Here is a 24,765-nt window from a genome sequence, read left to right as displayed (position 1 = left end):
TAGATTAGCTTGGCAACTTGATCTTATGTCAACAAGATAATGCTTTATTATGGGCAGATTAACAATATGCCTGTTGTTTGTAAACCTGGTGGCCTGTGGCAGAGCTCACATCGCGTTGTCAAAATGTAACTCGCGACAAGGGAATCTCGGATCTGCTCAAGTAGAGGAATGCTGCATGCTCACGGGGACGACCTGGCACATGTGGGTCAGTGTTACATACTCCTCGAGTAACCTGAGACGGAGTACAATGGCACTTCACCAAATTGCTCCTCAAAATCTTTGACACAGGCTGTCATCGTCAAGGGGAGAGACAGGCAGAGGCCGTGCACGGCGGGCCGGTGTTGGATGTCATGCTAATCATCGTCAATTAGAGGAGAGCGAGCTGGAAAAGCACCCCGGTTTATGGCTGGCAGTGGGTTGGGGTGTAAGGATATCATTTCAAGCAGGACAGTGACAGCTTCTAAGTATCTTAACGGGTTTCAAGATGATGGATGGCCTGAAAAAACTTTCCATTACTCAGACAGTAGCAGCATGGGGTGTTTAATGCAGTCCATTTAGCAGGTAGATGAGTTGAGGTGTCTGTGTTAACTGACAAAGCTTATATAAAAAAACATATGTACAAACCACAGCACGACAACTGCTGTTTGATTTAATGCTCAGTTTATCATCAAAAGCTGCAGAATGTAGTGTAGCATGAAAGGAAAAAACTTGGATACTCAATGTTATAAACTCCTAACAATAAACATTACTGGCCGCAACCTAACTAAATCAGGGTCACATCTGTACTCTTGTAGTATATAGTATAACTCAGGTTCTAACACTTAATGCTGTCAAAAGCATACAAAAATTAATGGACACTAGATTTTTATCTTCTTTTATTCATCAACAGCAGCAAAATAATTTAGTAATGCCAAAAATGGTTTAGACATTGTAGTTGGTGTTATTGTCACTTTTGATGTTAAACAGAGAGATCAATAAGTAGTTTTGGTTATCGCTCATGTATGACCAGATGTCTCATTAACCAAAATTGTGTTTTTCATACCACAAAAGTTAAAGCGTTAAGAAATAATTGTATGCTTTTTTTTAAAACAATTTCTGCAATGTTTGCCACTTTTGTCAAAGAACAAAGAGAGATAGCAAACCGTTTGCTGTTTTGAATGCTAATTAATTGACATACTGTATATTTATCTTTTTTTTTCATAATAGACAGTATTGTTGTCAAAAGAAACACTGCTTCTGTTATAAATACTATTAAATATTTTAATTTGAATGTCAAATTTAAATGAACGCTGTTATTTGAGTAGTTAATCGTTAGCATAAGCACGGCTAACGCTAATATAATGAGCATTAGAATTAAGTGTCTTTATTAACTATTCAATACTCCTATAATTTATTTTACGGTAAAAAAAAAAGGAAATGGGAGGAAATTATGATATTTACTATTTTTATATCCCAGAGGCTTTTAAATCAATTGTGAATCTAAAATATGTGCGTTAGAGAATTTACAAATGTTTTTTTAGCTAGCTGTTATTCTTGGCTTTAAAATTCAAAAGCCCTTTAAAATAAATATGTACACATTTTGGATTAAATTAATGTATAGTAAAAAAAAAAAAAATTATTAGCATGTTTTTGTGTTTTGCTTTGGTACTGACATGGTACAGAGAACTGTGGATTTTCACTGGTATTGGTACCAAATACTGAAATTTTGGTACCATGACCACACTACTAGACAGGTTTAAATGCTTTTGTTGCTTTTGACAATTCAGTTTCTAGAAAATAATTCATATGAAAATAAAGCATTAGACATAGATACTTGTTTGATAGGTTATTTGATTTGGTAGTTTAATTTACTTTATTAATGTCTAAAATTGTTTAGACATTGCCACATATTTTGCTACCTTGGTTAATCATGGCAAACAGAGATAAACTATAGGTTATAAAGCTATAGCCTAGGTAGCTCTCATTTATTGTCAGATATCCATCACATTAGCCAAAATGATTTCTTTTTCATCATACTGCAGGATCGAATTTATTTATTTATTTTCGTGTTTTTGGACAAATTAGAAAGTAACTTATGGAAGCCTTCATTAATGCTTATTCATTGCCATACTGTGTTTATCACTTACAAAGGGTTTTTCAAACTAGATGGGCTTAAATGGTTTTTATCGGTTTTGACAATTAGCAGAGCTGACAAACAAAGTAATTTTGTGTAATTATCTGACAAAGTGCTACAAGCAGTTAGGTGAGTTAATGTGATATTCCATCACTGCTGGTGATTAGCCAAGTGAGATTTCAATCAGTAGCTATGCTTAGCATTTATACTTTTTGACATGTCTGACATTTTTTTGTGACAAACTCTGCTTCTGGCACCTCATGTGTACGTGCATTTTACAATTAACAAAAGCTAGGTAAAACAACTTGTTTGGTAGCTTAACATCCTAACCTGCATCGCATTTTCCTGACAATCTGCTACTTTGTTTCTTTTTTTTTTAACCTCAAATGCTCTTATTTGTTTCATACTGGGGGTTCAGTGCAAGCACTGGGGGTTGGTGTCGAGATTTGGCTAGTCGACAGCTGTTTTACACTTTAATAAGATTAGTGTAAAGAAATTAGTCGTGTGCTCTATAATCTGCCGTTTAACTGCGCGAGCCACCTGGGGCTGCCCCGCCCCCACTCCTCACATTCCTCCCCTCGCGTTACTGGACAGACATCAGATAGCCTCGGTCATACCTTCAAAACCCTGTCAACGTGCGCCTAGATCAGGTTTACTGTGAATCTTTTATGAGCTCATGCAAGAGCTTGTAGCTCATTAACGCAAAAGTAGTCTAATTCTGATACATTTTTAGAATACTTTCATGTAGTTAACTTCGTTGTTTTATTCTAAATATAAAAATATACATTTTTAATGAGCAGATTGCTTAAACGTCATAGCAATTTAATAGTTTGGGATGGACATTTATTATTATAATTTTTTTTTTTACATTTAATAAAATTATTTATAATGAAGCGAATTCGTTTTTTATAAATCGGAGAAAAAATTGTTGTTCACACTTGTTAGCGCAATTTCAGTTCCCAGTTAATGTGCGGTACTACAATAATGTGATAATCTTGTGTTTAAGCCCTCAATCCGCTGTTTATATTTGAGAAGGCAAAGTGAACCTTGACACTGAGGCCTGTCATACAATCCTCGCCTGGTCATTTGACACTTATCCTTTAAAAACTTGCCTAGAAACAATATGGATACCTGAAATTCCGTGACAAACAGCGATGAGACATCATTTCCTGTTCTTAAAAAGCGTAGAACGCATATGTGAAAGTCATATGATGTTTTAGGTTTCATTTAGCCAAAACCTGCTTGCCCTAACAGTCACATTGAGAATGCTTGAGCATTTGATGAAAAGAATAATAAAAAAAAAAACCTGTTCAAAGTTGCACAATTGACGCTATGGTGGAAAATCAGTGTGGCTGAAGAAGTCCTGGTCTGCTGCCCAGAGTGCACAGGTTGGAGGGGATCTCACATTTCCCTTCCCTGACTGAACCCTGACTGTATCACTCCACTCACCCATGACCATCCGTCCTTCCTCTCCTCCTCCTTTCGCCCCAAGCACCTTTACACTCACCGGTATCCTTCTATCAATACAAAGGAAACACATCAGTGTTTACGCTTTGGTGAATCAATGTTCCATTGGCCGTCGAGCAATTTTCAAACGTTGCGTATTAATTGAACTAGACCTCTTTCGACACCCTTGTCATCCACGTTTATCGCCCGCTCAGATGAGGTGAAAACCTGTCGATTAATAACAGCGCACGTACACACAATTTTTATAACGGGTCACGATCGAGCGGCTTTGAAAGTGCAAAGCTACGAGGCGTGCGGGGAATATTTGGATCCTTTCCCAGCAGACCAGGCACAATGTTTTCCCTGCGGTCTCATACTGCATGTCTGACGCTTTTACACCGCTATGTCAATACTCGCACCGTTATCTCCCTGATCAGCCAGCCAGTGGGTAAAATATACACTGGTGTTTTTGTCAGCCGGATGGAAGTTATTGACAGGCCGAGGCCTTCGAAGCCCGTGCTATTTTTATTCCGAGTGCCAATACGGTTTGGCTGAAAATGCCGAACAGATGGCGAAGGTTGCGGTGGATATCAAAATGTTTATGGCTGGAAGTAAACATGGCCTGGTTTGAAAAAGAAAAGTCAGATTCCATTTGTCCGTACGGCAGATAGGGCCCCGCCACTCTGCTTTGGGATAAAATATACAGTTGTCAGAAAATATTAACTAATGAAGGAGTGGTTGGGAAGAGGGGTGGATTGGGGGTCTGGAGTGGGAGCGGAGTGACTGGTCAGTTATCAGCTACATTAATCTCCTCTCGGGCTGGTGTGGAACAGACAAAATACAGAGGACTGACTGACTTGACAGTGGCTTGCTGGCCTGAAGGCGCTGACGGCTAGACTCTTATCAAGAGCCAAGAGAAAGGAGTTGGAGAAAGAGATGGTGGAAACACGAAAGAGAGGCAGATGTTCAGTATTCAGTTCTTCTCCATTTCATCTAATTGAGTCTGTTGTAAGATCCCTTAAAATAAAGAGCTGTGGCAGTACTACGGTGCAGTGGGAATGCCATGGTGTCGGGTTTATATACAAGTATGGGGTTTGTTTAAGAGACTTTTTAATATGTTTTTGAAAGAATTTTCTAATTCTTGCGAAGGCTGCATTTATTTGATCAAATAAGTTAAAACTGTAATATTGTGAAATATTGCATTTTTAAATATATATATTTTTTACTTTAAAAACTAGTTTTTTCCTGTGATGCAGGGCTGAATTTTCCACATCGTTACTCCAGTGTCGTTACTTTATCAGTCACATGGTTCTTCCGAAATCATTCTACTATGCTGTTGTTTCAAAAAACTTTTATTTACTGTTTTCAGTGCTGAAAACAGTTATTGCTGCTTAATATTTTTTGTGGAAACCGTGATGCATTTTTTGAGGATTCTTTAAAATAGTAAGAAAGTTGAAATGTTTTATTAAAATTACACTTTTTATATATTTAAAGCGACATGCAGCGGCATGCATTTACTTAAAAAAAAAAAAAAAAAAGGAAAGGTGTGTATGTGTAATTTGTATATATTTATTTACTGTATTTTAATATATTACATTTTTTTATAATTATTTTTTACTCTCCCTTCCAAGGAGATCGTCATATTTAAAGTCACATTTCCGTGGAAGTGTGTGTGTGTGTGTGTGTGTGTGTGTGTGTGTGTTGGTTTAATTTTAGTTTTATTTCTTTTCTTTTTTTTATCCATCCAAATAAAAGTAACACTTTAATATAGGGACCAATTCTCACTATAAATTATCTGCTTAATTGCACACCTGTTATTAACATATTGGCTGTTTATTAGTACTTATTGTGCATGACCGTATTCTGCATTCCTATTCCTACCAATACCTAATAATCAGCAAATTAGGAGCTTGATGCAAAAGTCATAGTTAATTGTTTGTTAATAGCAAGAATTGAACCTTAAAATAAAGTGTGACCAAAAAAACCTACAATGGTATCCCTACCCAAAAAAATCATACTAATACCACAGTTGTTCTTTTTCTATGAGCGATTGAGCCCTCATTACGGCACATCTCATGTTTTCTCCTTAGCATTGCATAAGGAACTGTTCCTGAGAGAAACTCCCTTGAGCGTAATATTCCAAGTGTTGTCATGCTTCTTGGATTGCATGCGACATTCACACTCTGAGCTTTAAGTGTCAGTTTCTTCAGATAACCTTACTGTATTACGGCAGAGAACCCGGCTCATCTGATTGGCGATCTTTTACACTGCGAGTCTGAGTAACCCTGAAATGTTTATTTGGGGCCTGCTTTGTATCTTGATCATTTAGATGGAAACCTCAAAACAGGAGAAGCAGTCAGCTTTTGAAAACTAATCCCCCCTCTCTCTTTCTCTTTAGGTCCCTCTGCAATGCCGTGAACACGTATTACCTGTCCTGTGTACACTGCCACAACAACTGTTCCTATGTTCTGTACAGCAACAAAATTACCTTTCTCATGGACCTTCTCCTCCATCAGTTAACAGTGAGTATTAGTGGCTCAAGCTTACTTGATTTTGCCTAATCCTGCTCTGTTTTAGGACCTTTATGTGCTGTTAATCCATGTTTCTGTCACTACACTATTGTCATTTGAAGGGATAGTTCAACCAAAAATAAAAATCACCCTCATGTCATTGCAAAGCTTTATTATTTACTTTCTTCTGTGCATCCCAACATTTTAATATGGAGAGCCCTATAACACCATATAACAAAGATTACCATATAACACAGAATGTCACGGAATTTCCCAAATTTTGGATGAATAAATCAAAAGTAGGTTAGTACACTTAAAATCAATATGCAACATGGACTGATGTTCTGCACATCTCTGTGTTAATGAATGGCACAGACGCATGGTTTTGTTTACTACACATATAAGCGCTGGACGCTGACTCAATATATGAGCAGATGAACAAATGAACATGTTCTCTAGCCACTTCATTAACGTTTACCGTTTCTTGTGAGAAAAACCATTGTCATATCATACACAAACCGAAACCTAAAGGCTGTCACAATACATCAAAATAAAAGTTGGGTTTAACTTGAAGAAACTGTGACAGAAATGTATTACTTAATGTAATTATAGTACTACAAATTATAATATTGTTAAAACATTATTTTTAAGGAATATATATCAGAAATGACCAGAGTTTATTTAACACAAAATGTAAAAAGTTTTTTTTTTTTTTTTCATCAATTATTTAGATATGCTTTAGAGATCACCTCCAGTTCCCATTTATTATGAACGCATGTAAAAGAGGGACCAGTACTTTGTTTAAAATATCTCCTTTTGTGTTCCACTTTAAAAGGAAAGTCATATGGGCTTGGAACGACATGAAGGAGAGCAAAAACTGATGGAATTTTCATTTTTGGGGTGAACTAATACTCTAAGGATGTGACTTCCACTTCAGCTTTTAAAGGCCTGAAGTGCTGTTTGTCATGTTTAAAGGGTCATTTCTGCCTTGTTCATCTTGCCAGAGCATATGTAGCTCATCTACCCGTTTAAAGCAAGCGCCAAAATGGATTTTAATACATACAACATTTCTCTTGTTTATATGACTCACTGAATCATCTTAAGATCTGGGAAAGCTCCACTGCTGAATCACATTTCACATTGCGTCTAGCCCTTATTTTTTGTCTGTACTTCAGCGTACCGCCCGTGCTTCTCTCCCACCGTCCTGTCCATTGATTTTTGGCAAACGGGGCTTCAGAACCAAGCAGATCGCACGCTTCAAGCTTTTTAACATGTCATTGAGACCAAGTATGGAAAGACACCAGATGCCAGTGGGGTTGAGTTTACATGCGTTTCTCAGCGTTGATTGAAAAGAACATCATAAACAGTAACAGAAACGTTTTCCGTTGAATTTGCAACAGGTGCTAATATATATATAGTCCCAAATTACACATAATTGGCTACATTTTCATGCAGAACATATCCCATATAATTTTTGTTACTGTGACATAATGTGGAGACCAAATGAGTAGTCAGTTTTATTAATTTACTAATATGTAAGTTAACACATTGCATTGTTATGTACATGCAGACTTTGAGTAATCATGTCTGTGCATGCAGGTTATACATTTTAATATGTGCATTCAATTAGTGAATGAGACGCAGTGACTGAGTCATATAGGGCTTGTAGGTGTGTGTTTGCGCAAGCCCCAGTCAGTGTGCGTCCCAGTCTAAGAGCCATAATATTTCCTGGGGGTACAGGGGTTTATTTCAAACTCAACACAACAGTCAGTCAGCCCGCTGATTATTTGACATGTGATTGATATAAACAGGCAGAATAGTCACCCCAGTGAAGTGAATAAGACAGTAAAGAGCGATATTCAAGTTATTTTTGCAAGCTGACCTATGTACTGTAGCAGTTTACCTGTGTGTGTGTGTGTGTGTGTGTGTGTGTGTGTGTGTTTCAGTGTGGCCAGTATTGGCGTCTACCCTTCCCTTGTAATTAGATTTGTGGAGAATGTAGCTGGTTTTCCCTGCTTTCTCAGCATACTAACCTACTCCTCTGTAAAAACTGCCATTTTAACATGGGCTGTACCTGTGCTAAGTCTGTTTGTATTTCTTGTCTTAAACCAATGACGTCTGAGTACTCTTAAACCACCTTAATGCATTTCACCTTATATATGACACATAAAATTGTATAATAGCAAACACCAAAATTTTATTATTTATTCATTGACTCACTTATTCATTAATTTTTAGTATAAAGTATACATTTATATATATACACACACACACACACACACACACACACACACACACACAGTGTTATTAATATTATTTAAAAATTAAATAAATACAAGCATTTTTCTTTTTTAATAAATCAAGATAGATCACAGTCTAGTTGTCCTGGCTAAATATGCGTCCTTGCATTACTGTGGCAGCAACAAACTTTATTTAAGGTTCAGGTAGGTAGCTATAAACATGCTGACAGTTTAATTAGCATTAACTAACTCGCCATTATAATTCTGTTTGTGACAGTAGTTGGCATGAAAAAAAATGATCATGGAAGAAGACAGTTTATGTTATTGCCCTTGCAAGCTTCGCTCTTTGATGCATGAATTTGAGTGAAAAAATCCATTTATGTTCCCTGTCCGTCCTCCCATTCTTGTTACATGAACCACCTTTCTCAAGCCTGCCAGTGGCGCCCGCCATCAAGGGAATACCTCTCGTATGCCTACCATTGGCACGCCACCAGTGACAATGTCGCTTCGAGTTGTAAATACCAATTTATAACCCAGAGCTGATGAATAATAGAGCAGCACCCTTGTAGTTATTTATGCGCTAGAGGATCAGGATTCCAACCAAAGATTAATGGCTTGCACGTGGAAACAAAAGAGGACAGGATCCTTTTCATGTGCACCCTCTGCTTTAATTGGACATGTTTTAAAATGCAAGCTGAGGTTTAAATGACGCTGTCTATTGTGCAACAGTGCTGGCCGGAAATTGAGACCAGCATGGGCTGTTGTTGAGCGATCTCAGATGTCTGTCACTGCCAAGATTGGTGTAAGAGGCAACCATCAGTCAGTTGAGGAAGTGTTTGCAAATTTAAAAAGGTGTTTTTAGACCTTTCCAAACAAGTTTCAATGGCTACTTTGAAAACTGTACATCTTGTACCGATGCAATTAAAATGATTGTGTTTTTGTAAACTGCAGCAAAAGAAGGATTTGCAGCTTAATGGTGTAAGTTATGGTAACCTCATTGTATTAAAGCTTCAAACGGAGTTTACAGAAAATGCCTACAGTTGTTTGAACACGACTGTAGTTTTAGACATTCCCATGTTTGACACGCTCGTAGACATGTTGAGAGCCGCTGACAAAGATGTTTCATCTGTAGCTCTTGATGAAACCTGAAAGCTCCAACGTGTCTAGACACCATTGTCTTTGTTTCTTGGTAGTGACTACTTCTCACAATGGCTTTTTCTGTTTCCATCAATGCTGACTAACACATCTATACCTGTTTCCGTAGCTCTTTGTGCCAGATGAGGACAAGTCCATCTTCAGCTGCAGTGTCAATAAGCAGGTCTTTGAGGGTTTGACTACAGGACTTCTGCAGACAGTCGCCACAGTGCTCGGGCAGTTGCACCCACCTAATTTGGATAGAGATGCTCCACGTATATGCACTCCAGATGCCAAAAGCAGACCGGTTGCAAGTGAGAACTTCAACACACGTACTCAAGATCTCATCAGGTTATTGTTTTATATGTTTTCTTTCCATGACTCTACCTGATTGAGCTTCTTGAATTCTAATCTTATGCCCAGTTGAGTAACACATAGGTTACATAATCACATAATTTTTTGAACAACAGTGCTGGTTTAAAATCAGCCAAACAAGAGCAAAGTGTAGAGGGAGTAACCTGAATTACTTTGTCTTAGAGTTTGCCTTTTTCATTTCGCTTTTCGCACACCTCACCTTCTGCTCATCGGTCAAACGAAGGCATGAAAACATGACCTGGCTCTTGTTAGCAACAATATTCTTTCCAATGTAAAATACACAAGAATTTCCTCAAATTTTGGAATGAGATCCCTTGTGTTGGGATTGACTTCTTGGAATGGATCCAGAGGTTAGCATGAACAGACAATTTGGATACTGGTTCAAAAATCTACTCCAATTTAATGACAATAATCTTAATAAAGACTAATGAGTGTGTAAGAATAGTTTCACACAAAATGTGGGATCTACCAATTTGTACTTAAATGTAGGAATGTGTGTAAATGTAAGCACAACTCTGCATAATTGGTGTAAATTGCAAAAAAGACACTCTGCAAAATAAGGCATATCTTTGTATTTTGTCTTGTTTCTAGTCAAAATATCTAAGAATTATTCAATCAAAATGCATTTACTAGATAAGCAAAAAAACAAGATATTTAGTCTTGTTTACCAGGGGAAAAAATCTAAATAAAGAGAATTTTGCTTAAAACAAGTGAACTCCTCTGAAAACAAGATCATTTATCTTACCCCCACTGGCAGATACTTTTACTTATTTTAAGCAAAATGCACTTAATTTTGCTCTGGAGTTGGGTCAACCTACATCCTATGGAGAGAGGGTTTTCCAAAAAGAAAAAAGTTTCCAAAATCACCCCCCCTCCCATTGCAGCCGGTTTACACACATTCTAAATTTCATTCATAGGACAAATTATAGAACCTTTTCTACGCATTGTTGACAAATGAGGACCCTGGTTTACTGCACATTTGTTGGGTGGAGTTTGCTCCTGGATGCAACTCTTTCCAAACTTAGCCAGAAACTCTTCTTATATCCGTGATCTAAAGTTTTTTCATCTTTACATCAGCCAAAATTCCCTTCTTGAAGTACACGACTTGAAGTTGAACTCGGCGTTAGAGTAGGGCAGTGTGGAGGAGAGCGCCAGTGCTGGGCTTTCCCTTGCTCTCTGAGGAAAGGCAGACAGCCCAGCCTGCTAAGAATCTCAAGCTTCCCACAATCCCTTAGTGTTCCCTCCCATGATTTGTTTGACACGAGCAGTCTCAAGCCCAGTGCAGTGACCGTGGAGTGACCTTACAGACATGGACGTAACAGACCAAGCAGTGGCTGGATTACCAAAAATAAAACTGCAGGGAAGAAATTATGTCCTTTTTTAGTTTTTCATTGACTGAAAAAGTAAAAAGGAAACCGATTTATGGGGGGAATAGAAGTGATACAAAGACCAGATTTAAACCTGCGTTTCCCATATGACCAGCAAGGCTCAATGTACAGGTAGACATTAACACCTGGCCACGAATCCAAAAAATGGTCAAATTTATCTCAGTATCTGTCCGATGAAAAACATTTATTGAAAACCAAATGATAAGAGTCAGAATTTGTATAACTGAATTTGCTGTAGGTGGAAAAACTATGAACAAGTCACATCCAGGTCCGCTAGACCTTTGGCGGAACCTAATCGTTACTGATCACTTTGGCTTATGTTGCCTGGATGAAGTGTATGAAAGGCTGCACAATGGTGTGTGGAAAGCCGCTTTCTGCTCGAGCCAAACCCTAGAGGAGGATAAAGCCATAACAAGAGGCTTTAGTTCAGGTGATGGCTGACCTGTTGAGAAGAAGGGGGAGGGAGAATTCTAATTACCTTTGAGTGGAGCCTCATTTGACTGACAGCCGTAACAAAAGGAGGTATGAAGGAAGTATGAAGGGGAGAAATATACAGACTGGGTAACAGAAGCTAAAGTAGAGCGTGTGAGATGTGGATCTGCAACTGACTCAGCTCTTTCTGCGCTGGAGCCACAGAACGCTGGCCCAGACTTTGCTGGGAGGGCCAGTGATTGACTGCCAGGAGACTTTCGGCAGTGCAAGAGGGTGGAGGGACAGAATACCTGAGCCATGAGGGAAGAAGGGGGGCTTTCCTCCTGTTCTAGATCTGAGCTGGCACACGGAGACACTGTCATGCACTAATACTGTAATTAGGCCTGATTTGTAGCCAGGAGGGTGCGGACCAACATGGTCATGAGACCTTTCATTTGACCAGACAAATTAGAGATATAGACATAATAGGCAGGAGTTGTTGGCTCAGATGAGAGCTCAGATTTCAGGCCAGGAGTATTCCGGATTGCAGTGGCCTTCATGGCTGTGAGATGTCTACTTAGACAGCATTTTAAGGTTTCATAAGTGTGCTGCCACTTTGAAGCCTGTTACAGAATGTCCAAAACCAAATGCTGCTCTCATTTTGGCCAATATTAAAGGGATAATTCACCCATAAATGACAATTCTGTCATTAATTACTCACCCCAATGTCATTTCAAACCAGTAAGACCTTTATTTATCTTCAGAACACAAATTAAGATATTTTAGATGCAATCCGAGAGCTTTCTGACCCTGCATAGACAGCAACGCAGTTGACACGTTCAAGGCCCAGAAAGTAAGTCATTGTTAAAACAGTCCATGACATAAGCATCAAAAAACGGGTTTGGAACAACATGAGGGTGAGTAATTAATGACATAATTAAAATTTTTGGGTGAACTAACCCTTCAATGCACCTTCACATTTTCCCAAGAGAAGGCAATCCCACATAGTGTGAAAAAAAAAAAAAATGGCGAATAATAACAGAAAAACAATGTTGACTATAAATAAACCCAAATCCACTCAAGGAGATTGTCATTCAAATGTTTTTTTATTAAGTCTGATGCATTTCGGCTTGTTTCCCTCAGCTACGTGGTGAACATGGGCTTGATCGACAAGCTATATGGCTGTTTCCTGTCCATACAAGGACCAATTGACGAGAGTCCCAAGATGGCTGCCTTTCTCGAGCAAGCCACAGCTTTCCTCCATGGGTTGTGCAAGTTGTGTTTTGCTGTGACTGGTCGGTGAGTGATTTCTAATGCTACTTAATTTGTCTCCATTGTCATCCACTCTTTGAAATACCTATCCAGTCTGCTTACAAAAAAAAACGTAGCATGGCATATACCATGACATCCTTACAATATTTTGGTATTTTTAGTTACCATGGTGGATATTTAGTACTGTAGGGTTCTCAAAGTTCAATCATACTACAATCACTGTACCATGATACATTCACGGTATCTATTTATAGTGGTTGCACCCTTCCCAAACATCCACCAGACTAGTAGATAACCTCATTCCTATCTGGATGAATAGGTGAAGTCCACTGTAGTTTTGTTGTTCAGATGTCTGAAGCAGCAGCCCCATCAATCAGCAGCTCATTTCCCATTGTCTGACACTAGCCCTGCAGAGCCTGTGCTGATAGTCATCTAGCGGCCCCACGGCTCTGTCTCCCCACACTTAAAACTCCTGCCTGTGGCCCACCCACATCTGCGTTGGAGTACGTTTGTGCATGCACAACTGCTGACAGAGGCTAACCACACAGTCACAGCTTGTGATGTCCCGCCTTTGACCTCTGACCCTGACTTGCAGAAAAGACAAATCACTGTGATGCTGCATTGTTGCTTTCAACATTCGTTAGACTGCACTGTATACATTTTAGGAGCGGTCGTTTGTATACATTGGGAAAAACACGATCTAACATGAAATGTGAAGCTAAAAAAAAAAGACCTGGTTGTAAGGTGCGATAAAAGGTAGGAAAAAAGTGATACTGATATATTTTCAACCATGCAACCTGATGTGTTTCAGAACAATTTGAATTATACTGTCTTGATCTCCACTATAGTTCTTGCATTTGCACAAATTCATATTTCAGTCCATTCCACTTTGATTTTGGAGTTTCTTCAAAGGTCATAGCTCCTTTATTGGCCAGCTATGTTCTGTTCCAGCTGTTCCATGCTATAACGCCACCCAGCTGGTTATGACAACTCTAGTGTCTCTCCCAACATCCTTTGGCTTCTGACACTGAATATCTGTGAGAAACTCCAGTGCCAGTTCTTCTCTTTAATAGTCCTGCTCAGCAGCATAATCAACATCTTTCAAAATCAAGTCAACGCTCCATTCCATCATTCTTCACTTTGCTGAAGGCCAGGAAGTTGTCCCTTTGTGGTTCGTGTTAGACATTTCCGAGTTGCTCTGCTCACTTGCAGTTGCCAGACCCTGGGATTTGTTCTTACAGTGCGTGCTTTGTGTTTCTGTCACCGACTACCAGTGTATTTGGTGGGATTAAATATCGATAGTCATCAGCGCCAATGAAAGCTTGTCAAGGAGCGCTTGTGCTGAGCTAATGACGACGTGTTAGCTTATGAATTGTGGCTTGTGTTGCACTCAGAATAGATTGGAATGGTGGAGTATCTGCTTGTTCTGCTTTGGATCAGGGGACTTTCTTTTTTCAAGTTAACTAATGGGGCTTTTCCTTGTTATAAAGCAGGTGAGCGCTATCCTGCTTCTGGAGATCTACCTTCCTGCAAAGTTTCTACTCTAATACACCCATATGCAGTCTTTGAGGACTCCTAAACATTGATTATTGGCACAGGTGAGTTTGGTCAGGGTTGGATTCAAATCAACTGTAGCAAGTCTGAGCACTCCTGGTGTAAAATGACAAGAAGGAATTGGGAGAGAGACCAAGCAAGGGGTCGGGAAATGGTTCAGTACGTATTGGGATCCTGACCCCATTCCCTTTCTGACTCTATGAAAGTGAAAGTGACATTCAGCCAAGTATGGTGACCCATACTCAGAATTTGTGCTCTGCATTTAACCCATCCGAAATGAACACACACACACACACACACACACACACCCGGAGCAGTGGGCAGCCATTTATGCTGCCTGCGCCCGGGGAGCAGTTGGGGGTTCGATGCCTTGCTCAAGGACACCTAAGTCATGGTATTGAAGGTGGAGAGAGAACTGTACATGCACTCCCCCCACCTACAATTGCGTCCGGCCCGAGACTAGAACTCACAACCCTTCGATTGGGAGTCCAACCCTCTAACCATTAGGCCACGACTCCCCACGGTGTCATGGATCCAGCAGAGTTTTAGACACCTTGACCAACCTAGAAACCTTATTTTTCTCTCCAGTCATTAAATCGCCTCGCTTCAAGGAAATTGTTTCATGGCAAATCAGAGTTCCAGATATATTGTATCTCATCCTCTCTAAATCAGATAGACGCTAACAGCATTACCACAGGTTTAGCTGTAAGCATGGATTAATCAGACGATGCTTATTTGGGGTCAGTGGTTAGGCTCAAATTGCCTCTGTCAGGCCTTTCACTTTCTTCCCACTCCGCTGTCTCCTGTTTCAGGGTCAGGATATGTGAAGTACGTCATGCACAGTCACTCTGTGAGAACCAAGTCTTTGTTCCCTCATGTGGACACTGATCACAACTGTCGGCGGATACTGCCCTTCTCCTCTGAACTGAGACCAGTTCTGGGGATTTTCTTTCGCCGGTTAAGGTTAAGCGTAGATGAGAGGCACAGAGCCGAGATCTATCCCGCAAGGTGGCTTCCACCCGGAAGCTTATTCCTGAGTAGCCGATCTCTTGCACTTGCGGTGATCTCATTGCCGAGGGTGAGGTTTCCCCCTCACCAAGCTTGACACCCCTTTCCTCCCTTGGCTTACCAAAAGGTCTGTTTCCCCTTCAGTGCACTAGGTGTAGTGTTCATGGACGTATCCTCAACTGCAATGTGACACCTTGTAGAACCTGCCCTTTTTTGTGCTGTTTAGGGATCAGCCCTTGATACCAAAATCCAGAGTCTTGCCACTGAGACGGTAACGGAAGATCTCGTCTCAGATCAGCCTTAAGGAGCGCTCCTGCCCAGACCCTCAGGGGTATGAAGTTACCAATCCTGCTAATCTTCAGGGTGTTGTCCTGACTGAGACACACAAACATGCTGCTGTAAATCTGGTAAGATGGGTCTTAATTAAATGTGCTGCAACCCAAGATGGCCAGAGAGTGAGGTGAGTTTGCATAGTTGTGGAGTCAGTGCTATTGGCTGACAGATGGCTGTCCAAGTTCCAAGGCTTCCCTCCACTTTGGCTCTTCTGTTGCTTTGTGGAGTGCTCCAGGATTGTCATTGTTGAATGAGATTTTTGGACGGTCAGATTCTCAGATTCCCCAAGATTCACCTGATGAGTTTATAGATTTATAGATGATGTCCTTACCTCACCTCTACATCCCTCTCCCCTTATACTCTAGATATTCATTCTGTATATCTGTCAGTTACATTCTGTCCACTTCTTTAAATATTCTATACATTCATTCTATCTTTAAGTTTGTCACATTGTATTTGTCTCTGTATATTTATATTTTATCTGTTCCACATTCGGTCCAGCTCTCTTTATATTATATACATCTGGCCACCACATTCTGTCCATTTCAGTATGCTCTATATATTCATTCTTTCTAACACATTCTATCATCTCTGTATATTAATTCTATATATCTATCACATTCTATCCATCTCATTCATCCACCCTCGCTGTGTCGTTGTGTTCATTCCTGAGCCAGGCAGGGCCAAATGTATCCAGTTAAACATATTTGCCCCATAGGCATGCTTCATAGACGGGGCTTGCCTTCGTTATTTATATCAGAACGGACAGGCTCTGGTCTAGCAAGTAAATCTAGAAGCCGCAGGGACCAGACAATCCCACACTCCCCTACATCCTGGGTCTTCGGTTTTTGTGGCTTAAGCAAATAACCAGCAACCCCTCAGGTTATGATGTTTTAGACCACACCCCTGCCACCTTTTGCCACATTGCACACCATAGAACTGCCCTGTGCACTGCTGACTTTGTTTGAAAGGCCAGTAATTCAGATTGAAGGGTGCATAAACATGAGAACCTTATTTGTACTGGCATGATACTTGTGATGCAATTAGAAGCACCTTTGGCCTTGTTAATAAAATAAGGGTATCTTTGACCCCGATTTGATTTTCATTTCTTGTGTGTCAGTCTGGCTAAAGACTATTACTTGTTGAACAAAGTGGCCTTTTGTACTACATCATGTGTGATTTGATCTTGTTTGTGGATATTTGAATTAGAGTATTTTCCTACACAACGTTATATGCTTTTTCTGAACGTCTGTTGATTTAGGTTATGCTCAGATTGTCGTACTGCCTAGTATTTTTTTTATATGGATTTTTTTTAAAATATGCATATTTATATGGATATGCATGATCTAATACAGAATCTTTAGAACACTGCATAGAATTAAAAAAGTCTTTCATATTTAGATTTTAAAATCTATAAAAAAAATTTTTTGCCAAAAACTACATAAAATAATTTATTAGTATTATTATTGTTGTTAACCCATTGCAAGACTTTAACCCTCCAATTCCTCCAATTAATTTGTTGTAATGATATTCAAATTTTATAATAATATTATTTATTCTAATATTAGCAGTTAACATTAGCAATTTTAATAATTTAATAATAATCATTATTATATTTATTTTACAAAATGTAGACATTGCATAATAACCGTATTGCAATTCTTTCACCCTCTAATTCTCGTTCTCAGTTCCCTGAGCGTCTTTGATAACAAACGTCAGGACCCCACCGGTTTGACGGCCCTCTTGCAGAGCACCGATCTAGTGGGCGTCCTCCACATGCTATACTGCACCCTGCTCCACAGTGCCCTCCCCGACTCTCTCTCAGCCGGCCCCGTAGGCCCCCAGGAGCCTTACAGCCCCGCCGTCATCCAGGTGGCCCTCCAGGGACTGCGCTTCCTCAACACCTTCGCCCTGCTGGACCTCTCAGCCTTCCAGGTATTCACTTCGGTTGTGGCTCCTGTGTGTTCTAGATGTGTCAAATGGTTGAAAAATTAAATGAATATCACTGACAAATCTTCAGGATAAATATTTATTTAATTAGTTAGCACACCAAATTTCTAGGTTTTATAAACCCGGCTTGAGAAAAAAGAATCTGGCTGAAGTGTTTTATAGAGTCAAGAAGACCATGTTTGTCTTCTGAAAAGTACCGCGACCCTTTGTTGAGCTACTCCTCATGTGATGAATAACCTTTTGGCTCTGGTCCTGTTTACAATCTGTGAGATCCTGCCTCTTTGATTCAAAGCTCTGTGGAAGGATGCTTGTATGTGACCATCTCTTTTCCGGTATGCTGTCCATCCTGTTCGAGTAGTTCAGCTCTCTGAAGCCACCCGGTCTGCTTAAAGTAATGCAGCACAGCTTGTTTTTTTCTCAATGCCTTCAGCTAGCAGCAGATCTGTCAGCCTCATCCTTCAGACAGACGTTCTGAAAGCAATAAAAAGCTCCTGGGCTCTCATTAATGGTTGTGTAGGTACGTCTGCACACACAAACGTGGACCGTAAAGACATAAGCCTCGAGCTAATGGTCCAGCCAGGGTTTCCTCCAAATGCCCTCAGAGCCACTGGTAGGATATCAGTGTTTCTTCACAGAACAAAGTTAACCCGGTGGATGTAAACACACCTGACCTCTGACCCCGAGCCAGTCATGTTGAAAGCTCCGGGTGAGTAATGCGGACGGAGAGTGGCTTAACATTCACAGGCTCCGGTCGTACTTCAGCCGACACGATAAAGAGACAAGAACGGTATCGCGAGGCTAAATCATCATGTAAACACCTAGGCGTGAACAAGGAGGGCGGAAAACTTATGAATTACTTCAGTGTGTTGCTGTAGAAACTCTGTGTCTCTCAAGCTTTTTCAGTTTCTCGTGCCAACTATTCACAACAGCATTTGAATCAGTATGATGGACAGTTTTCATATTGTACTTTGTAAATAAAGTCAGTATTGGGGAGTAACTAAAAGTAGCTACTAGTTTTTCAGTGACGACAGCAGTAGTAATTCAGACTTTATGAAAATATCAGTTAATCAGTTGTTTTCCATGTCAGTCTTCAATGGGAGTTCATGAAAATACCATGATGCATGTATGCACTTAATCTTGTTTACAAGCAAAGGAATTCACATGCATGCATTGCAGAATATATGTTGAAGACCGTTTTATAAAAACAATAAGCCCCAAGAAGTCATGGTTTACAGTGCATTTATAACAGCTTAGAGGGTTTTAGGCATTCCTTCGCGTTGTCTAACAACACCCCTTAGCGGTTTAAATTCATTGTAAACCATGGCCTGTTGCTTTATTAAACCACTGCTGTCACATGTACGATGTCCTTACTATGTTTCTGGGTCTTGAGCGTGTCAGTTGCATTGCTGTCTATGTAGGGTCAGAAAGCTCTCAGATTTCATCAAAAATATCGAAATTTGTCTTCCGAAGATAAACAAAGGTCTTGCAGGTTTGGAACGACATATTGATTGAATAAACATTTTTGGGTGAATTATCCCTTTAACTTTGGTTATATCCACAGAAAAAAAAAATTCAACACAAGATAGAAGGTACCAGCAGCATTCTGGGTAATGCATTGTAGTGTAGTTGTAGTACATTTTAGTAATGTAGGTAAGGTGTTTCTTTGACCTTGGGTGGTGCGTTCAGAAATCTCCTAAATTAAAAACGCAATTATTGCTTTTTTATTTTCAATTAAGTGGTAATGCATATGATTGATTATTTTTAACACAGGTCTTTTTTTGGGGTTTTTTGGTTTCTGAAAACCTTTTTGGTTTAGTTTGATTTTATTTGTATGGAAGCCCATTTCCGCCGCTGAATAATAATATTAAAAAAATGGTAATTGCGACTTTTATCTCACAGTTCTGAGATTTTCTTCGCAATTGCAAGTTTACATCTTGCAATTCTGACTTTATTTTTGTCCGAATTGCATGATACAAATTCTCAATTCGGACTTCAGATTTCTGAATTGTGAAATTTGCTATTCTGACTTTTTTTTCACACAATTGCTAGTTTATATCTTGCAATACAGGCTTTATACCTGTTGCAAACGTATATCTCAAAATTCTGATGAGATGTGAGTTTGCAGTTGCAAGGAAAAAAACCTTGCAATTACTTTTCTTTCTTTTTTTTGGCGTAAATGCGCTGCCATAGATTTTTTGTTTTTTGTCGTGTTTTGGTTTGGTTTGTATTATTTTTATTTGTTTTTGTTCTGTTTTGTTTAGGTGTGTGTGTGTGTGTGTGTGTGTGTGTGTGTGTGTGTGTGTGTGTGTGTGGTTTGTTTTGTTTAGATTTGTTTTTGTTTTAAAGTAAAGAGCTCTGCTGCATCCATCCATCCACTGTACCTCTGTCCAGCATATGAATGTCATCCTCACAATCTAAACACTACACATAGTACTTTAAACCTAATGTTAACTAAAAAGTTAATTGGTTCGCAAATTAATATTTACATAATTTGCTGGCCTTTCAATAGTGTTATAAACAAACATTCAGTAGTAATGCTAAAAAAAAAATCTGAAGTCTTGGAAATATAAATTTTGGTAAGAAATGTTAATCAGAGTTTTTTCAAACAGACTGTCTGTGGTGATGCAACCCCAGAGTCTTGCTCTCATTACATATGCAAAATGTCAGGTATTGTTGTTTGTGGTTGTTTAGACTCTCCATCCCATCACACTCCTCCAACCCAGCAGAAAATGTCAGTAGTTTCAGTGCTGACCCTGAGGCGTTCAGTCATGTTGACATGTTTAATAAATACTGTCTCTAGACCAGCCGATAGCATCTCTTTAGTTTGAGGGAATTGGGGGGTCTTGAGGTGGGACTACTGAATCCAGAACCAGTGCGACCTTCACAAGCAACGAGATCCACCTCCTTCTCTTGCATCACATCTCCTGCTGAGAAAAGATCACCCTCATGATGATCCAAACCTGAATGATTTTCTTTCTTCTCACAACACAAACGAAATAAAAGTCATCAGTCTCCAGTGTTGTCTCCAGTCTCCATTGACTTTAATTGCATGGACAGAAAACATTCTCTCTTGTGTTGTGTTCTGAAGTCATACATTTTTAAAACGACATGAGCACCATGGCTCTTTAATGCACATAAACTTCTCTGACTCCTCCACTGATCAGATTCTGATGTAGGTTTCTGTTGTGTCCAGTGTGTTTTAGGAGCGGAGGGTCTGTCTCTGGCCTTCAGACACATTGTGAGTTCTCTGCTGTGGTACTGCTCTCAGCACAGCGCCGAGGAGCTGCTCCACGAGCTCATCATCTGCGTCGGCTACTTCACTGTCAACCACCCAGACAACCAGGTAATAGTCATACAGACCCAAACCTTTGAACACTACTGCAGTATATCCACAACAAACAAATTGTTTGATGGATCATATAGTATAACCATTTCATCCCAGATTTTTCAAAGCTAAAAGAGCACATGTGATTTACTCAAAACTGTTAATAACTGCTAATATTTATTGAATTTCTTTTTTTATTAAAGTGAATCAAGTGTGATACAGTTTATTTTAATGTTACGTTAATTTTATATTAGATAATCATTTATGTAACATGTCTACTAGTGACATAAAGTTGTGGACTGCAATTAAAAACATATATATTATAAAGCCAAAAAAAAATAATTGCACATTTGTATAATATTTGTGGAAAGTGTTGTGTAGATCAGTGTTATTTTAGTGTCATTTCGATACATTTAATTTATATTATAATATATATATTATATCGCCCTACACCAACCCTAACCTTCACAGGAAACTTTGTGCATTTTTATTTTCTCAAAAAAACTCATTCTGTATGGTTTCTAAGCGTTTTGAAAAATAGAAACATGGGTTATGTCCTCATAAGTCACCCTCTTCTTGTAATACCTGTCATTCCCATATCATTATACAAAGTTGTGTCCTGATATTTCATATAAAACACCCCCCCCCCCCCCACACACACACATACACAAATGTTACCTATCAGATTAAAGTGCCAAGTATGATACATTTGTAAATAAACTGTAGTTTGCAAATAGTGCACTGTAAAAGATCTTTCCTCTCCATCACTGAGGTGTGTATAATGTTTGGCCGTCATTAGATCAAGAGCAGGTGTACTTTTCTCCTTACAAACAACCAACACAATCGCAACAAAAGGATGCTGCTGAATAATGCAGTGCCTTTGCCACCTCTGTCGGCTCTGCGCTGTGTAGCAGGGACAGACATTGTTATCCGCCGCCTGGCAGTTGTCCCGCTCTTTGTTGGGCCTGGTGGAGGGGGGAAGGGGCTGAACTCACCTGGCAGCACAGATCACAGATCAGCCTGGCATGAAGAAGTGGGAGTCCCTGATACTCTCTGCATGCTCCGTTTACCTGGAAGCAGACGACCGCATGGCAGGTGTGTGTACGCCACACTCGGTCGGGTTTTAGTTATGCGTGCATCACGTGGAAACCTCGTCTGTGACGTCTTAATGTCCCCTTGGGGGACGGGGAAGGGAGCGGTCAGAGTCCTTGCAATTTATGGGCTTCTAATTTAAAACATTTTTGCTCTTAATTAAAGAAACGGCCTCTGTTTTTATGGCGGTTCGGTCCTTCTGTGCTGCCGCCGTCCAATTTAATTATTTTGATGTAGGTAATTAGCATTTGTTGGCCATTGTTGGGTTGATTTGCATATTATATTGGATAATTGAATGAGGGTTGATGATTGAATCAAGGGGGACGTGACAGATGATTGGGCTTTGTGCTCACTTGGGGGGACTTAAACGACGAGCGGGTTGGGAATAACGCCTTGTGAATATTCATATCTTCACAGCCCACTTTGTTAATTTGAAAAATGGCGGGTTGTAAAGTCTTTAAACTTGTGACTTCCCTCCAGGACGCAAGCTGCTGTTTTATGCTGCCATTTGGCTGCAAGTCAGGGTTTATTATTAAAAACAGCAGCCACACTGGCAGGTGCTCTGGAGAGAGCTGGAAAAAATAAGGTGAAGCTATTCAGCTAAGATGCATTTTGGCTAAAGTTCTTGCTGGTAAGTCATGTGAAGTTGAAGTTTATTGGATTCACCTACCACGTGTGTGCAGCCACCGCAAGCTGACGTGATGAATTGTGACTTGTGGCATCATTTTACATTGCTGTTAGTTGTCTGTCTGCAGGTAGAATTTTGGTAAGCAACAGTTTAGGCTCGTGTGTTTTTTGCATTTTTTACCCAGTGTCACATTCAAGATTTGAAATCTTTGGCCATTGTCTAATTGAACTGTATTTCCTCTTTTTATTTCTAGGTGTATATACATATATGCACACTTCAGTTTTCCAGCATCTGCTGGAAACTGTTCAAATATGCAAAAGATGCTGAAAAACAGCCGGCATCTGCAGGACATGGAGGATTGTTTATTATTATTATTTAATTATCGTATTAATTTTAAAATGTATTATTTTAGACAGCAATGATGCATTAAATTGCTCCAAAGGGTCAGTAGAAATTTGTAAGGAATTTGCAAGGTAGAGAAAAGTGTCTGCCATGGTTGCCTGCTTAATTTCAATTTTCTCTTCCTTGTTATTTTTCCCATCAACTATATATACAGTATGCCTGCAGCAACACCAACCAATCACGAAAAGCACTTCGGCACATTTAAACTGAATGAAATGACATAAACATCAGCGTAGATCTTGGCACTGTGGCCCCGCCCCTCTCCACTCGGATACTTGCCAGCGTCAGGGGCCCTGGTATATGTCCACACGGCTCTCGTACAGGATAAATGGAGACTAGAGCAGGAATATTTGACTCTTTCAGACTAATGTAAGCAGTGGCAGAAGACAAAGACGGCGCTGACTCTGGTCTGTCTCGCAGCGCTGCGCTCTGCTTCGGCCCGCCTGTGTTTACATGTGTGCATCTGAGAAATGATGCAGCTCATAAAGGCAGGAAAAACTACTGGTGGACTTTTGTTCTTTCCACATGGATATGATTCAGACCCTCAGTCACAGAGCCATTTAGAGCATGAGATATGCACCGTCATAGCTGATAGGAAGTGTGTTTATACTCAAGGGGGGCATAAAGACTTTTGAATGATGGCCAGCAGAATAGAGAAGTTCATTTTTAATAAGTCAACCTGAATTTAAAATAGTCTCTGTTTACATTTTTAACATACGTTCCTGCTCTTATTGTGAACAATTCATCAGAGCAAGTTATTACAAATAAAAAAAATGTCTCAAAGAAATGACTTTCTATTTTGGCTGATGTCACATACAGTACCACTCAATCATTTGGGTTGATAGTTTTTTTTTTTTTTTTTTAATTAATGCTTTTATTGAAAAAGCATGCATTAAATTAATTATATATTATTATTTTTATTTATTTATTTATTTTCAATAAACACGGTGAATTTGAATATAATGTGACACTGAACACTGGAGTAATGATGCTGAAAATTCAGCTTTGATCACAGGAATAAATTACATTTTAAAATATAATCAAATATAAAACAGCTGTTTTGAATTGTTATAATATTTCTTAATATTAATGTAATTTTAATCAAATAAATGCAGGCTTGGTGTGAGTATAAGAAACTTTCAAAAACATAAAAAATGACCCCAAACCTGTAAACGTAGTTTAGACCATATTCTCAGTGTACAATCAGTGTGGATTAATCCAAATAAGTATTTGGTTTAATGTACTGTTGTAAATCATAAACATTTACTAATTTAGACTTGTTGACCATTGTAGTTTCTTGTTGTTGTTTGTTTGGCTGTGAATTAACATTTTACTTCACATGCTAATTCAAATCTTGCTTTCATAGTTGATTCTTTTCATTACGGTCAATCCAAAGATTATTTCCAAGTTAAAATGAAACTCACATATCTGTAGACTTACTCAACATTAAGTTACTCTCAATTAAGTATTTTTCAAAAAAAGTGTGCCATATAAGGGTTTTCATATTTTTTTGTCCAGTCGATGAAATCGCCAAACTTCCTTGCGCGTAGCTTCTAAGGTGATTCCAGGCAAAGATCTGTTTTT

General features: G+C 39.2%; 1 protein-coding gene across 7 annotated transcripts in view; it reads left to right on the top strand.

Annotated features, from left to right (window-relative positions):
* LOC128014560 (S phase cyclin A-associated protein in the endoplasmic reticulum) overlaps positions 1–24,765 on the top strand; it is a 121,684-nt gene that overhangs the window by 88,775 nt on the left and 8,144 nt on the right. For 5 of the 7 annotated variants that reach the window (XM_052598213.1, XM_052598216.1, XM_052598214.1 and 2 more), the window contains 5 exons: positions 5,958–6,081; positions 9,574–9,794; positions 12,761–12,916; positions 17,473–17,719; positions 20,928–21,077. In XM_052598213.1, the coding sequence (XP_052454173.1) occupies positions 5,958–6,081; positions 9,574–9,794; positions 12,761–12,916; positions 17,473–17,719; positions 20,928–21,077 (898 nt within the window). Of the gene's footprint in view, positions 1–5,957; positions 6,082–9,573; positions 9,795–12,760; positions 12,917–14,379; positions 14,488–15,677; positions 17,402–17,472; positions 17,720–20,927; positions 21,078–24,765 lie in introns of those variants that run through there. The other 2 variants (XR_008183577.1, XM_052598218.1) reach the window with 2 other exon arrangements.

Source organism: Carassius gibelio, chromosome B25 (genome assembly GCF_023724105.1).
Source record: "Carassius gibelio isolate Cgi1373 ecotype wild population from Czech Republic chromosome B25, carGib1.2-hapl.c, whole genome shotgun sequence".
NCBI lineage: Eukaryota > Metazoa > Chordata > Actinopteri > Cypriniformes > Cyprinidae > Carassius > Carassius gibelio.
This window is presented reverse-complemented; position numbering and strand designations above follow the sequence as displayed.